We start from the raw sequence: 18,167 nt of genomic DNA on the forward strand, positions 1-18,167 counted from the left end.
TTGGATGGGGACTGTATTAGCTCTATTCCTGTTCAACATTTACACCTCAGACTTCAGATACAACTCAGGCACATGCCATCTGCAGAAATTCTCAGATGACATGGCCATTGTGAGGTGTATGAGGAATGGACAGGTCGCTGAATACTGGAAGCTTGTGTCTGACTGGTGTGAACTGAACCAACTGCAGCTCAACATCAGAAAGCCAAAGGAGATGGTAGTGGACTTTAGAAAACTTAGACCTCCCCTGTCACCAGTCACCATCGATGGAGTGGATGTTGAAGTGGTTAGTACTTTAAAGTACTTGGGCATGCACTTAGACATCAAACTGGACTGGAGTTCTAACACCTGTGCAGTGTTCAAGAAAGGGCAGAACCGTCTGTACTTTCTGAGGAGACCGAGTTCCTTTGGAGTGCGCTCTAGACTCCTTTGGACGTTCTACCAGTCTGTTGTCTTTAGTGCTATGTTCTATGCTATTGTGTGCTAGGGCACCATCATATGTTTGATCACATAATATGCTTTACCGCTTAATATGGTCTCTTGGTGAAATACCTTCTTAGTGCAATACAGTACTGCAGTCCTTGGAATGCCTTCCAATGGCTGCTCTTGCCTTAGTCATGTGTATAATTTATATATGTATACAGACCCCGTAAACTCTAATAATAATATCAAGGTTTATAATTAATGTCTACCACACCTTTTGTACTTCTGGAACTCACAGCTACAATCCTACACCTTTTTGTTTTTTGGTAACTCACTTCTACAATCCTACACTTTTGTACTTTGGTAACTCACCTGCACAATTCTGCGCTTTTGTACTTCCGCAACCCACTTCTACAACCCTAGCCCTATTTATTTATTCTGAATTAATGTATGTTTTGTCTTGTGCAATTTATTTAGTACTGAGATGCTGCAAATTCCTTCAGGATCAGTAGTGTTGTATTAGTTCATTTACAGATAAAAACCATACCACATCCCCGGTACTTCTAACATACTAGCAGTTTTCTCTGTTTGGGTTGGTTCTAATAGACCAGCAATAGTGTCACCACTTCATTCTCTCTGCTTCCTTTCTGCCCTCATGGATGCCGCTGTTATGTGGCTCTGCCTGGATGCATGTTTCTGAAAGCCTTTATCAGTGTTTTTAATGCCACATTCCAGGTGGAAATCCTTGCTTTATGAACATACAATCTTTTTTTGCCATGTTTGCCTCAAATATACACCACAGAAAGCAAAAGCATCAACTTTTAAGGAGTTCTCAAGTCATGGCCTGGACTGATACCAACTCTGATTAAAAGGCTGTGCTGTGCTTTCGAAACTGTGGTGGCGAGTAAGCATTCAAGCTGTGGGCTGCTTTTGTTTGCATGGAAGAAAGAGCCAAGCTAACAGATACTGGGGTCTGACGTGACATAAAGGACCCAGCAGATGTGGTGAAAGGAAGTTATTTTTTATCAGAAAACAATGCATTATAAAATTTCTTCTTGATATAGGTGTATAAGGTAAGCAACAATTTATATAGTTAGAAATATGAAAGAAATATCTAGCAACAAACCACCAAAATTAAGTCAATATTACTGTATGGATGTAAGTTTAAACTTGTAAAGCCTTTCACTCCTGTTCATAGTGAAGATTAGAACATACCTGCCATGCTGAGTTGCACAGTGCAGTCTGCCAGTCCTATATGAATCAAAGTGCCAGTCACAAATAAGCCTAGAAATTACTCTGTTTTGTCATTGGTTCAGAGAGAATGGCACAAGTTAAAGAAAAATAACCTTTGCTTGCCATGTGCTTGGGGGACTGAGAGAAAATCAAACCCCCATTAGTGCTGGCCCTGACTTATAAGACTAAATTGCTAATGGTCCTTAAGAGTTCCTGGAGTGAAAGATTATCCAGTACTATAGCCCTCAAAACTCTGCAACTGTCTACCCCAACATGTACATAAATGTTTCTCCCTTTCTTCTTCTTCTTCTTCTTCTTCTTCTTCTTCTTCTTCTTCTGTTAAACTCACATCTATTATTCAGTCCCCATCTCATAGTGTCAGCTCTGTGCCTTGCTTACTTATAGTCTACGATCTTTGTTTGTTGTTTACGTTTTATTTTGTTCCGCGATGGACTCCTGTTTTGTTTGGTTTTTTGTGTATTCTATTTATTTTATTTGTGATTCATTGTTATTTTGTATTGCTATTATTATTGTCCTTGTTTTGTTGTTTCTGATTTATTTTTAAATCCCACATACTGGGGTACATAGTCAAAACAGCAAGAATTGTGTTAGAGACCACTGGCTATACTTGGTTTTACAGTTCAAATTGTTTATAATCAAATTATAGGTAAATGAAAAAAGCTGTTAGCAATTTTAGTTTGCACCCTATTTATCTTATCTTGTCTCTAGTGAACAATGGCTGTATCCATCCTCTATCTACCCCCTAATTCCTTGTTCTGCTGTCAGTGGGTGTTCAGTGACAGTGTTGGTGTTGTGCCACATTACGTCACAGGGAGGAATTAAATACATGCTTTGTATTTTTTCCTCCATCTCTTTGTCTTTCCTCTCTCAATCTCTCTGCTTTACCAGAAATACAAACGGATTGCTGTTGTCTCTTCCCAGCACTTCCACTGCAGTATACAGTGGCACTTTTGGACACAGAACTGTACTCAGAAGTAAATTCACTCATATTCTAATGTTTGGCAAATTATCATATCATAGATTTTGTTTACACATATATTAAAATGTGATTTGAGCACTCAAGATACAAGTCTTGAGCACTAAGTACAAGTGTAAACATTGCATCCTGGAGATGCATTGTGATCTCAAATCACACTTGCATGTGGTCCAGAACACATAAGTACTTGTAGTGGTAAATGCTAATCCAACTTGATGCATTCTGGGCAACACTGAAGGATTGGCCTAAAATGAAACATGTACTCATTCTGACACATGTCAGAGTGTTCCATCGTGAAGATTTAAACTTGCCAACTACCTAGCTTGTAAACCAAAATAACAGATAAGAGTAATGGTAGTGGCTGGAATGATGAGTGTAGAGTGTAGATTTCAGTGTGGGCTCAGGACGTGGTACACCTGAGTCCTCTCATTACTGGTGTAATAAATGTGTTTTTCATTTAATTTCTTTGGTTGGTGAGTTTTGAATGCACTTGGAAAACAAAAATCCTGTACTGTTATTTTCCTTTAATTCAGCTTATTGAAATTTTTTTTTTTCAGAACTTGTTCTAATTTGTTCTGAAGCATATATATAAACTGTATGTTCCAAATATGTTATTGTATGTTGCTTTAATTTTTGAGGCCCTTTTTATATGTATCTGTGCATGATGTATATGTTGTAATGACACTGCACAAATAAGCAATTATAATTTAAACAAATTTATCCAAATACCTGGTTCTGGAACTAACACATAGACAATGTATCTGTTTGGGATGCATGCATATTAATGTTCTTTGTTCCACTTCAACAAGGAGTTAAGTTTCTAGGGAGATTCACATGGTTCACAAAGATGTTCTCTTGGTCTTCGAATTTGTGTCGTATGCTACAATGAATGCACATAATGACATGCAAATAAAGCACATTATCAATAACTAAGACAATTACTTTAATTTCCTGTTTTTAACAACCAATTTTTAATCCAACAAAAGTAATCTATCTACTACATCTGCCAACATGCCCCCATCATTTTGTAGTTAGTCACATTAAGCTATTGCTCAGACAGATCTTCATATTTCTTCAGTTATTTGTGGATGCTTTAAGAAATTACTCATTTGGGTGAAAAAATCAAGCAAGATGTTGATGATGTATTTAGGAGATGGTCACTGCTTCAATAATTTCCTTTCGCTGCAAACCTTTCTGGTCAGTTGATGTACCCAAACAAAAGGAAAGAAGTCACTAACTCTTTAGCTGACTACTTCGAGTGATTACTTTTAATACCAAAAGTTATTCCTTTCCTATTGACAGTTACCTTTAAAAGCAATTATTCAAGAGAAAACAATGACAGCAGTATATGTCTCATATCCTCCAAATGTAAGAAAAAAAAAGTTTTTATATATTTTTGGACCCACCATCCAGCCATATATCAGATTTGTCAAAGGAAGTATAATATGGTCTTATGCTTGTTTCTCTCTTTCTGACACACTCTCTTTTTCTTGTTCTCCCTACACTGCCCCAGTGTTGTATAGATAACTATGAAGAGATGGTTCAGGTGTTGTTGAGTCGAGGTGCAAGTGTCAATGCTCAGGATAATGAGCTGTGGACACCACTTCATGCTGCAGCTACATGTGGACATACTGGGCTTGTCAGGATCCTCATCCAACAGTGAGTGTTTAAATAAGAAGTGGGTGGGTGGGTGGGTGTATTTGTCATGATTTGCAAATCTTATCTTCTCTGCAGTGGTGCTGACCTACTAGCTGTCAATTCTGATGGTAACATGCCCTATGATCTTTGTGAAGATGATCCCACACTTGACATCATTGAAACAGCCATGGCCAATCGAGGTGAGAGTACATTTTAGTAACTCAAAGCAGCCTTAATCCCACCTGATCATTTTGTTGCAAATATTTTATTTATTTTTAACATTATTCAAAGGTACTGGACACACGAACCAACAGCAACAGTATCATATTTATATCAGAAATTGGTATATTATATATAAATGTAAGATATACACTGAAAGGCCATGTTATTGCAGACATCCATCTAGTTGCATGTTGAACCACTTTTGGCCTTCAGAATCGCAGCAATTCATCATGGTATAGATTTCGCTAGGTGTTGAAATTGTTCTACAGGAATCTTGGCCTCTGTGGACAGGATAGCTTCTCACAATTGCCAAAAATTAGTTGGAGGTACTGATGTGCTCTGAATCTCATCCCAGAGATGCTCTATATAATAGAGATCTGGAGACTGTGAAGGCCAGGAAAGCATGGAAAACGTGCTGTCATGTTCCTGGAACCAATCCATGTGAACTCTTGTGGCATGCATTGTCCTGCTGAAATTGTCCTGACATAGGGTAAACAGTTGCCAAGAAGGGATGAACTTGGTTGGTTACAATGCTTAGGTAAGTCCAAACATCTGTCAATAGTTATCAGAGGACACAGTGTGATAAGGAATCATTCATCAAACCCTTACTCCTCTTCCATCGGCCTGATCTGTTGACACCTGACAGGAGGGTCTCCTCGATTCATGATGCTTGGGCAAATTCTGACCTTCTCTTCAACATAGTGCAGCAGAACTCTAGATTCATCAGACCAGGCAGTTTTTTCCACTGTTCAGTATTCCAAATTTTGCAATTGTTTGCCCATTGGAGTCTTTGCCTTTCTGTTTCCCTTAGACATCAATAACACTCGAACTGGTCATCTGTTATTATAGCCCATCCAGGCAAAGAAACGACGAGTTGTGCTTTTGGATATGGTAGTTGGAGCGCCAATATTGTATTTAGCTACAATACACTTGACTGTGCAAATTCAAAATAAAAAAAGTCTAAATTTATTTATATAACGCTTTTTACACTAGATGTTGTCACAAAGCAGCTTTACAAATGTCCAAGTTGAAACCCTCAGTGAGCAAGCCAAAGGCAACAGTGGCAAGGAAAATCTCCCTAGAGCATGAGGAAGAAACCTTGAGAGGAACCAAGACTCAAAGGTGGGGCCATCCTCCTCTGGCCGGCAGTGGACACCACAATAATAACAATTTTAAGAGAACAATAATTTAAAAATGAAAAAAAGCAATTAATGTCTAGTCCAACTTTCTAGAGGTCCTAGTCATTGAGGCTCATTGAGCAATTAGAGAGTGAGGAGGGGTGTCTGGGCTTATTAGAAGCACCCCTGTTTTGTCAGGATTAAGTGAGAGAAAGTTTCTCAACATCCAGTGTCTGATGTCCTTTATGCATTCGTCAATATTACTAAGATGATGTATGTACTTTGGTTTGGCTGAGTCATATAGCTGAGTATCATCAGCCTAGCAGTGGAAAGTAGCACAGTGTTTAAGTATAATGTCAAGTAGAGATAGCATTTATAAAGAAAAAAGTATAGGCTCTAGAACAGATCCTTGTGGGACACCATAGCTAACCTTGTTGTATGCTGAGAAGTCTCCATTTATGTTAACAACCTGGTAGTGACCAACTAGATAAGATTTAAACCAGGAAATAGCTATTCTCCTAATCTAAATAACATTTTGGAGTCTGTCTAGTAAAATGTGATACTAGTCTATAGTGTCAAATGCTGCACTCAGATCAAGCAATATAAGCAAAGAGACATAACCCTGGTCAGAAGCCAGCAACAGGTCATTAACTACGTTAATCAGTGCTGTTTCTGTGTTATGGTGTAAACCCTGACTGAAAGACTTCACATATCTGGTACTGATTCAGGTATGAGCTTAGGTGCTGTGCTACAGCTTTTTCTAGGATCTTGGAAATAAATAGAGGGTTGAAGATTGGCCTGTAGTTCAAGGTTATATTTTTTTATAAGTGGTCTGATTACTGCTAATTTGAATTAATTAGGAACATAGCCAAGGTTCAAGGAGGAGTTTATTAGATTTAGTAAAGCTTCAATTACTTCAGATAGGTTTTCCTTAAGAAAGTGTGTGGGCAGTAAATCTAGTAAGCAAGTGGAGGATTTTGAGCACGAGATCAGAGATGTAAGTTCTGGCTCTTGGATAGGTGTAAAGGATTCTATAGCCGTTTTTGGCATGGTCATTCTGATCTCTAAGTAGCTGTCCCATGTCATGTTAATATTCTTAATAATATCTCTACTGTGCTTAATTTTCTCATTAAAGAAATTAATGCACTCATTATTACTGTATGATGTAATCTGATCACTGGTGCCACTTTTATTCCTAGTTAGATGTGCAATTGTACTAAAAAGAAATCTAGGATTATTTTTTGTTATTTTCTATTATGGTCAAGAGATAAGCTGTTTGAGTGGTAATAAGTGCTTTTCTATACTTGAGAAGGCTCTTATTCCATGCAAACTGGAAGACTACAAATTTAGTGTGGTGCGAGTTACATTCTATTTTTCAAGTGTTTTGTTTTAAATTGCGAATGGTCATTATACCAAGGTACTATTTCTTTTTATCCTTAAGTGGAGCAACATCATTGAGTGTGCAGCAGAATACTGATTCTAAGCATTCAGGTATTTGATCAAGTTCCGTGGGGTTTGAGAGTATCCTAGTCACAAATGATAAGTCTGGTTTGCAATAAATCTAGGTGCAGTGGCTGATGTGATCATGTGTCTGGTATGATAGTGAGGCAAGGTTAATATATAGTGGCTCATATATAGTTTAAATGAAATTAGGCAATGGTCTGAGATGACATCTGACTGGGGTAGTATAATTATGTTTTCTATGTCTACACTGTATGTCAGTACTAAGTCAAGTGTATGTCCACCAGAGTGTGTGGGTTGTCTTATATGTTAGGTGAAACCAGTTGATTATAATATAGAACTAAAGGCCAATCTCAGAGGGGAAATCTGCAAATTCTTTAATAAATTCTGAGTAGGGTCCTGGTGGCCTGTAGATGCCAATTAATGGAAGAGACTGGGTGGGCTTCTTATTACTGGCCACCTCATTTATGCTAGTCAAAGGACTTGAAATTATGACCAGCTTTCTGGTTTATGCCTAATGTGTCAGTATAAATAACTGCAATGCCACCTCCTTGGTGCATCAGAACAATTCTTGATTCACCTCCACTCACTTCTCTTGTTGACGAGTTGTTTGTCCACAGGATCCCCTTTCACTGGATGTTTTTCCTTGATCATGCCATTCTCGGTATACACTCAACACTGCTACACAAGAAAACCCCATTTAGAAATGCTGGCTCCAGCGAGTGTATCACCGATGACCATGCTTCAAAGTCGCTCAGATTGCTTTATTTTAACATTCTAATATTGAATATTCACACTTGAACCGATATGCAGAAAACTTGATTTTATGCTGCATTCCAGGCTCATGTATGTGAATTTCATACAGGGAAGCTCCAATCATCTCTCTCGCTCTCTCTCTCTAATTTTATATATATATATATATATATATATATATATATATATATATATATATATATATATATATATATAATAAAATGTTATTATAGTGGCAATTCAGTGTACATATGAAGGGGTTTCATTCCAAACTACTACATATCAATTTGACAGACTTGATCAAATTTAAATTATATTGTGATGTTGTGAATCAGATAATACTGTTTGCTAAGGAAAGAAAAAACAAACAAACAGCTAAAAGCATTACTGCTTTGTTCTGGAAAGTGCTTTAATTACACCTTATTCTCTCAGTCAAAAGAGTTAATAATTATCAATAAAAAGAACCACACTTCTAAATGATTTGGCATCAGCATGTATGCATGACGTGCCCAATTACAGGCTGAATGATGACAGCACAAGCATCGTGAATGTCGCATCCTTTTGGTGATTTTTCTTGAGTAGGTCAATTTGTTTTCTCCTATTTATACACAAACTAGATAATTAAACAAATCTTGCTATGTAGGCTTATATAACAAACAGCCTGACATCACTGTCAGCAGTATGGCTTTCTATTAGAAGAAAAAGTCTTCTTTTTTTAAAAAAAAAGGTGTTTCTCTAAAAAAAAAAGGTAGGCCTACAACTAATAGAACACATGCAAATTGCAAGAAATTAGCCGATATATTAGTAAAAGCTAAACAGTCAGCATGCAGCTGTTTATTGAGGAACTGATAGATAGCATTGATAATTTTATGTGTTCAAAGCCTACTGTCAGGAGTTTAAACCTTAAAAAGAGGCAGAGGCAGACAAAGCATAGTGTTCCTATTTTACGACCCCTATGCAACAGGATCCAGTTCAGGGCTTTTGTCTAGACATTTGAGGTAACAGCATAAAAAAAATAAAAATAAAAATAAAAAAAAAAGATTTGGAGCCACAAGGTAAAAGTGAACTTGTGTTATTGAGGGTTTAAAGAGTGCGTTTTATATAGTTCACGGAGAAAAGTCACAATTTGGCTTTGTGGTGCACTATTGCCAAATCAATGAAACAAAACCTCTAATGACCCACACAGCTTTCCTATTCCACAAAAAAAAAAAAAAAAAAAAAAAAAAGTTTTTAATTGCAGCAAGCATGTCGTTATCCAGAGTGTCTCAGCCTGTGAGAGAGGATGAGTGAGAGAGATTGAAAATGCTCCAACACAAATCAAAATGAACAGCAGGGGGCAGCACTAGCACCAGATTGTTTACACCCCTGGATGTACTTGTACACCTAATATGTATAACAACTTGCCTACGTCTTTGATGTAAGAGCCTACTCAAGTACTTTTTTCTATCATATGTTTGATTCTACTATCTAAAATAACTAAATTCTTGGACAGAGTAAATGCAGATCTCACTTCAAATTTTAAGAAACATTTAATGCAGTAGATATGCTCTCAGATGCATCTACCTTCTCCAGCTGCCTTGACTGCTACAAGCATATTGCACAAAATAACTAAGGGAGGATTTCTACCCTTTATCAAACTGTTGCTGGTACAAGATTTTTAGGGACAAATCCAGTCATACTCATAATCACATTTCAGGGTCATAGAGCCACCACAGAGAGTCCAGGAAAACATTGGTAAAACAATGAAACACATGGCAACAGAAAAGGGAATCAGGCTACAATGAATAACAGACTTGCATACAGCTGGGTAATCATGACTGGGTAACCATGGAGACAAGACTCTAGGAGGGGCCAATTGTGACATTACTCTCCCCCCCCCCCCCCCCCCCCAAGTGCATAGCACCACCAGGGCATGCAACTAAAAACAACACAACAGAAATAGAACAGACCAAGAACAGGACTAGGATGAGACACTGACAGGAACAGAACAGGCAAGACGAGGAACAGGGACAGGAACTGGATGACCAGAAACAGGAGCAGAACACTGGACAAATCAAATCAAATGCATTTATATAGTGCTTTTACAACAGATGTTGTAACAAAGCTGCTTTACAATTGTCTAGTCGAAGCCACAGTGGCAAGGAAAAACTCCCTGGAGCATGAGGAAAACATCTTGAGAGGAACAAAGACTCAGAGGGGGCCCATCCTCCTCTGGCCGACAAAAGTCACCACAGTAGTAACAATTTTAAGAGAAAAATTCATAATAAAATGAAAACAAATCAAACAATGGAACAGAAAGCACAACATTTAGGTGACACTTTTATCCAAAGTGACTTAAAATTATGAATGAATATGCCTTGAGAAAATGAGGTTTAAGGGCCTTGCTCAAGCACCCAACAGTGGCAACTTGAACTGGCAACCTTCAGATTACTAGTTAAGCAACTTAACCACTAGGCTAACACTGCTCACAGCAGGGGCTAAACAAAACCAGGTGCAGGGAAAGGCAAAAACAAAGAAGCAGCAGGAGCAGGCCACAATGGAGACACAGGAGGTCCACAGGGAACAGGATACACAGGCCGGGGCAGGACCCACAGGGCGGAGACAGCAGGAGACACAGATGGGGAACACAAAGCAGATGAGTCGGGAGGCAGGTCTGAAGCCATGGCTGTGACCAGCGGCAGATCCGGGAGGTCCAGAGGTGCGGCTGTGACAAACGGTGGGTCCTGGAGGTCTGAAGGTGTCGCTGTGGCAGGCTGCAAGTTTGGGAGGTCTGGAGGCACAGCTGTGGAAGATGGCAGCAAGTTCAGGAGGTCCAAAGGTGCGGTGGTGAGACCAGGAGATCCAGAGCCGTGGCGGCATTTAGCAGTGGAGGATCCAGTAGGACCTGATACTGGACACAGGAACTGACAGAGTGGCGTCTTTCACACCAGAAACAGAAACTAGCTGAGCGGCATCTGCCACGCCAGGAACGGGAACTGGCAGGGTGGCTTGCGGGACTGGTGCAGGCAGGGTGACCCTGGAGTAACACACAGAACACACTTGGCAGCTCCCAAGACTCACATGGGCTATGGGGAGCTCGCTTGAGAACACAGCATGTAAGATAAAGCAGGTTACTCCGCCTACTCTGCCTAAGTAACAGAGGCTGGTAGCTGGTAGGCATTGTCTGGGTCAGGGGGCCTGACAATGGTTGATGCAATTCAGGTTTCATTGTTTACAAACTTTATGTTGCTGAACCCTGCCATGTCAAACTTTAATAACTTAAACTACAAAGAAGTTTTTTGATCTAACACCATGGTGTACTTCACTTGTGGAATGTGCTATGCAGCCTCCAAGCACAATGACTATCAGGCTACTTCAGCAAAGTACAGTGGTAAGCAGTCCCAGCATGCTAAATCTCAGGAACCAGATTGAAGAGTCAACTAAAAAGCATATATATTCCAATGCAACTGTCCACATCTAACAATTTAATTAACCCACCCATCTGCCCAAAAAATCACTTTGCATTACAATCTAACACCACCAAACAGTAATCAGACATTCCAAAACTGGGCATAATTAAATTGCAGCACTTTTCTGACCTTTGCCTTAACCAATTTGACCAATTAGGCCCAATATCTACAGTTAGCCAGGGGACTAAAAATAACAAATGTACTAGTACTAGCTGTGCTTCCCAATGGAGGATAGGTTCCCTCTTGAGTCTTGGTAATCCTAAGGTTTTTTCCTAAATCCCACCTAGGGGCATTTTTCATGCCACTGTTGCCTCATTAAGGATCTGGACCCATACATTTGTAAATTCACTTGCAAAAACATGTGTTGTAAAAAGCACTATATAAATGAAGTTGGCTTTCACTATTCTGGGAATACAGAAGCCTGTTTCACCAGCATGGTTCGCATTATAAATATGCTTTACAATTTATCACCTACCATTAACTTCAGCCAGCAATTAACTTGACAAAGGAAATCATTCCTCTGTCACATTTCAGAGCAGTTGTCCATGTGAAGAATTCTGATGGCAGTAACCATATTTAGGCCTTGAACCTGAGTCCTACAGGTGGTAAACACAACCAACCAGCTCTCTGGCACAGTGCACCCAGTTTACCTTCCATTGTGATGGTCTCTGTCACACCACCCTCTCCTTCAGGGAGTCTCTAACAAACCACCTGCAGAGACATGGCTTGACAAAAATGGCACTCTTACATTTGAGGAATCTTTCTTCCAGTTAATATATTTCAAGTACTACTAGAGCTAAAAAGAAAGGCTGCACACCGTGAGGACAACAGGTCATGCTATAAAGAGATTTCTGTCTGGAAATTTTCTATATTTGAACACCTTGCTGGGTTTCCAGATTGGTAATTGCATTGTAGTATATTGGTTATCACGGACCCAAACAGTGGACAGGTTCTCTTGTTGAATTTGGGGAAATACTTTATAGGATTTAAAATAATTTTGGTATTGTTTTTAATATTCACACTGGCATGTATCAGCTATACGCTGGACCTGGTCATCTCAAATAAGTTTAGATGTTACTGGAACCCAAGAGCGGCCCTGTCCTATAATGTCATCAGGTGAAATCCACCATGCAGAGAGTGGATGCCAACAAAGCAGTGGATCCAGATGTAGTTTTAAACACTGAAGGTTTGTGCTAGTCAACTAGAAGAGGTGTTCACAAACATATTCAACCTATTCAACAACAAGCTGCTCTCCAAACATAATCCCTCACAATTTTCCAGGTCCCCAAAAATCTTCTGTGACATGCCTCAGGGACTATCGACCAGTTGCACTGATACTGAGAGTTATGAAATGCTTTGAGAAACTGGTGCTGTCCCATATCAGAGCCATTATCTCTTCGGAACTGGACCAGCACCAGTTTGCCTATGAAATGAATGAAAATAAAACTAAACATAAAAGTTCACTAATGAGAACAAAAGGAGCCAACATAACATCAATGACCAGCCTGGCGGAGGCTGCTGGCAAAGGAGGGCATTGTCACAGTTTTATCCAAATAATTGTATCATTGGCATATGGCTAACAATGGGCTCAATAAACATTCAAAATATTCAGAATTAAATAAAGTATGGATACTTACTCATATGCTCCATGTATAATATTTTACCAGGGGTATCTCTACTTACACACAAGTACAAACTTTAATTTGATTATTTTTTATTCTTTTAGGTAACAGGTTAAAAATCTTGTTGAGCTTGTATTGCTCTGATACTTCCTCTTCTTCCTTGCCTTCTTGTTTTGGTTATTTTTCTTTTCAACTTCCATTCTGTGTTCTATATGCATACTTAAAAATAACCATTATAAAACTTAATGCCAGAACATTGTTTCAGTCTTACAAAACTCAGTTAAAAGTTGAAAGGCCACAATTGGGCTATTATAGTAGTGCAAAGATGAAGACCTAACACTAGGTGGTCAGTTTGATTTCATACCTATAGTGATGAAACAGCTTCCTAGGAATTTAGGTCATCTGCTCAATGCTATTTAAGCAGTAGAACTACAATTTATCTATTCAAATAGGTGTGTTGGTATATATGGACATCATTTAATGCTAGCTGTTTTGTCTTACATATGATAAATGGCAGGAATTACGCAAGATATGATAAATGAAACTCGAGCAGCAGCAGAGAGGAGGATGACGAAAGATATCCAGAATCTTCTACATGATGGAAAGGACATCAATCAACCGGACTCACAGGGAGCTACTCTGGTAAATAAGCAGGATGTGTTTATTGTGTTTTGCAACAATCTACATACACAACTCACTTTTTAAATATAGTATTCATGTTATGACATTTCCTGCCATAGTATGCACACAAAAGTCAATGCATTCTGAGATAAAGAAATACATTATGCCTTTCCTATTTACTACTTAGTTGGGCTTTTAGAGATGCAAACAGCAATACAAATAAATGCCATATGGTTTCAGAAGGAAATAGGTATGTAAATCTGAAACACAAAAACTTGGAAAAGTCATAAAAATGATGGATGCTTTCAAAAAGAAAGAAAGAAAAAAGCCTTCCATCAAGTATTTGCATGTTAGAAGTGCTATAGTAAATCATTTTAGTGAAAACATTTATGATTTAATGACAATGGTCAGATTCTGCAGAACATGATCATGTGAAAAAATGCTTAGAAGCTGGCTATATTTGAAATAGCCTACTACATACAGCAGGTGAAATAAGTATTGAACATGTCACCAAAGTAAATATATTTCTAAAGGTGCTATTGACATGAAATTCTCACCAGATGTCAGGAACAACCCATCCAATCCACACATGCAAGGAAATCAAACCATAGATGTTCATAAATTATGTGTAATAATGAGAAATGAGACAGGGAAAAAGTATTGAACACATGAAGAAAGAGATGTGCAAACCACCATGGAAAGTCATGACACCAGCTGAAATCTATCAGTAATTAGAAAGCAATCCTGCCACTTAGTGCAAATTAATATCAGCTGGTTCAACTGATGGCCTATAAAAAGGTGTCTCATTACCAAGGTGCCACACAAGAAACATCTCATGATGGATAAAACTAGTGAGCTCTCTTAAGACCCTCACAACCTTATTGTTACAAAACATACTGATGGCATTGATTACAAAATAATTTCTAAACTACTGAAGGTTGCAAATGATAAGTATGGGAGATTCGCAATAAATGTATATGCAGTGGCTGATGTAATCGTGAGTCTGGTGTGGTAGCACAGCAAGGTTATTATATTGTGGCTCATATGTACTTAAAATGAAATTTAGGAATGGTGTGAGATAGCATCAGACTATATGACTGTATTCCCTATGTCAAGACCGTATGGCAGTACTAAATCAAGTGTATGTCCATCAGAGTGTATGGGTTCTCTTATACTTTGGGTGAAACCTATGGATTCTAATATAGAACTAAAGGCAGATCTCAGGATCTTGGGCACTATAAAACTTAATATTGAAATCACAAACAATAATGGCTCATTCTACTAGAGTGACTAGATTAGAAAGGAAATCTGCAAATTCCTTCATAAAGTAGTAGAGTCCTGGTGTCCTGTAGATGCCAATTAGTGGAAGAGGCAGGGTGGGTTTCTTATTGCTGGCTACCTCATTTATGCTGGTCAAAGGACTCAAAATCATGACCAGTTTTCTTGTTTATGCCTAATGTGTCAGTACAAATAACTGCAGTGCCACCTCCATGGCCAGTTAGATGAGGGTGGTGTACATAGCTGTAGCCAGAAGGACAGGCTTTCTTTAAAGCTTTGTACTTATTTGGCTTGATTCAGGTTTCTGTTAGACAAAGTCCATTAAATCTATGATCTGATTTCACTCATCATGAGTGCTTTAAATGTTAGGGATCTGACATTTAGTAAACCCAACTTTAGATGAAAGGTGCAGGCAGTGTTCTGTGAATCAATTACTTTAATACTAATTTCTAATTTAATACTAATTTCTGCTTAGCTTGGGGAACAGACACATTGTCAATATGATGAACTTCGGGTGACGTCACGTAGTGATCAGCAGACGGCTTCTTTGTCTGCTGCCTGGCCTCTGGATTGTCATAAATTAATTGGGTCTGTCATAAGACTGTCTTAGGAGAGCAGTTCTCTCCCTGGTAGGATGGATACCATCCCACCCTAAAAGGCCAGGCTTGCCCTCGAATGTGCTCCAATTATCTATAAACCCCACATTGTTTTGTGAGCACCACTTGAACATCCAGCAGTTCAGCAAAAATAACCGGCTGTATGTTATATCGCCACACTGGATTGGGATGGGACTAGAGCATACTACAGCATCGGACATTACCTTTGCTAATTGACACACCTCCAGTATTACTTTTAGTAATCTCTTACTAGCAAAGGCATATATTGTTTGCTCCTATGTGAATAACTATCTATGAGAACCTATGCTAAGACCTTAAGATTAACTGCAATGTCCAGTGCCCTGTCCCCTGGTATTCAGCTAACTACTGCTGCTGGTGTGCCTAAGGCCTAGCTGATTTCAAGTGTTGCAAAACAGTCTTCTATAACCAGAACTCTTTCAACAGGCTTCACAGCAGGTGCCTCATGAGTGGGGCAGACCTGTTGGACATGCGAATTGGAGACGTGTGGTGCTCCCGTGGGCAAGGCACAGCTAGGCTATTTTGCCATAACATTAACCATTTACCCCACTGCGAGGGCTGTAGTGCCAGAGTTGAGGGCTTGCTAACTTCACCTAAGGCATCTAGTGCTTGTACTTCTAATTCCTCAATAGGTCTAACATCTACATGCCCATCTCTAGCGCTATAATCTTCTCCCTCAGTCTAGCAATTAATCTACACTTCTCACAGATAAAACTATCGCTAACAAATGGACAAATAATAGCTAAACATGTTGCACTCTGTACACTGAAGAAGTAAAATATTAATATTACTTACATTTTAGGTAGTTCTTTTGATGTAGTTTTTGATGATAAAGAGGATGGCAAAGTCTTGGATGTCTAGTGGAAGTTGTCGATTTCCAGGTAGAATGTAGTTAAGTTCAAGGAAAAAATTGATACAAGTACCTGCTTACTGTTTATTATGTGGATAGATGCCAATATCATTACCTTGATCCAGGTAAAAATCTATACCTTGTGTAATTCCCAATTAAATCTATTCCACATAAGGCTTGTATTCCACACAATAAAGACAAGTTGTTTTTCCTCAGTACCTCCTTGATACTGATCCTTAGTGTAACAGCGAGAGGTGAGGAGGCAGACACATGTGCAGAGAAGAGTGAGATTTATTATGGGCAAATCCAAAATCAGAGTCGTTGTAGTAGTCCAGAGTCATATTACCAACACAGAGAGCACGGGGATACATGATTAAACAAACACCCAAGTACACGAAAGCAAACAGGAATCAGGCTATAACAAAAGACTAGGGAACACAAAGGCTAGGATAACAAAACAGACTAACAAACGAAGGCTTTCAAACATCCAGACATTAAACCAAACACAATGAACCTAACACAAATGCAACCATCAAATAAACATAAATGCACAGATTCAAAGAAACACAACCAATCAAATAAACATAAATGCACGGATTCAAAGAAACACAACCAATCAAATAAACATAAATGCATTGATTCAAAGAAACACAACCAATCAAATAAACAATGAACAGTAAAGACACAGGGTTTAAATGCATGAACTTAACAAGGTAGAAACGAGGGACAGGTGTAAGCAATTAAACGAGGGGTGGAGAAAATGAAACTAAAATGGAGTGCACTTGTTATTAATGAAAAGGTTTTAATGAAGTATTAATAGATGTTACTGATGTTACTGATCAATATAATGTTATTTTTTCTTTCCAGTTATCAGATTGAATATGAATGTTATCTGTCCAGTAATTTCTGTTATGTTTGTTGGTTCATTATTGTTTTGTTCTATTTTTAAGCTGCACATTGCAGCAGCTAATGGTTACATGGAGGCAGTGGAGCTACTACTGGAGGGAGGAGCATTGATGAACTTAATAGACTCTGATGGGTGGCAGCCTTTACATGCGGCAGCCTGCTGGGGACAAGTACTCCCAAACTCCCACCCAAACTATTCTCTTTTTACAATTTTTTATTTAAAAAAGTTTCCTACCCCATTCACACACTTTCTTTGTGCATTTCTTTCTCTGTTTGTAGTTGCATGTAGCAGAGCTGTTGGTGTCTCATGGGGCCAGTCTAAATGCCAAAACCTACATGGAGGAGACACCTATAGGTATCAAATGTTTTTAGTCCTGTACTGCAGTTTACTGACCTATGTCTTGAATATCATGGAAACAATTATGTGCAATAGATTTTTCTAAAAGTTCATTTTATACACTATACATTAGTTACATATAAATTGTATCTCAAACATTTGCTGACAAAGACAAATGGCAGACTTGATATTCATATGAAAAACTCTTATATTTGTGTCTGTTAATTGTGTCAATAGACCTTTGTGAAGATGAAGACTTCAGGAATCATCTCCTGGACTTGAAACACAAACATGATGTTATATGAAGTCGCAGCTGCAGCACAAGACCTCACTTTGTCGTCGCACAAGTAGTGCAGGCAGCCGCGGGTACATTTTGATATCTAGTGAACATTCACACCCCTGCACAAGTGCTTGACAATACATATTGTCATTGCTTTTTTAAAGCATGCTCTGCAAGATTAAACATTAACTGAAATAAAAAAATACAGGTACATGAAGACAGAAAAGGGTTTAGCTTTCTGTGCCCTAGGTGCTATCTTCCTGTTGCTTCTTGGTCATAATCACCCTGAGACCTAAAAATGAACATTAGCTACATTATTAAAGAAGGAGGATACAGAGGTATGGTGG

The 18,167-nt window shown here is 38.6% G+C and overlaps 1 protein-coding gene across 1 annotated transcript in view; it reads left to right on the forward strand.

Annotated features, from left to right (window-relative positions):
- Window positions 1-18,167, forward strand: part of ppp1r16b (protein phosphatase 1, regulatory subunit 16B) — a 79,325-nt gene that overhangs the window by 40,187 nt on the left and 20,971 nt on the right. The window contains 7 exon segments of the mRNA XM_081716883.1: window positions 4,164-4,309; window positions 4,385-4,488; window positions 13,431-13,555; window positions 17,248-17,373; window positions 17,483-17,558; window positions 17,778-17,837; window positions 17,840-17,906. Of these exon segments, the coding sequence (XP_081573009.1) occupies window positions 4,164-4,309; window positions 4,385-4,488; window positions 13,431-13,555; window positions 17,248-17,373; window positions 17,483-17,558; window positions 17,778-17,837; window positions 17,840-17,906 (704 nt within the window).

This window comes from Electrophorus electricus, chromosome 7, assembly GCF_041902795.1.
Source record: "Electrophorus electricus isolate QZ-2024a chromosome 7, ASM4190279v1, whole genome shotgun sequence".
Taxonomy (NCBI): domain Eukaryota; kingdom Metazoa; phylum Chordata; class Actinopteri; order Gymnotiformes; family Gymnotidae; genus Electrophorus; species Electrophorus electricus.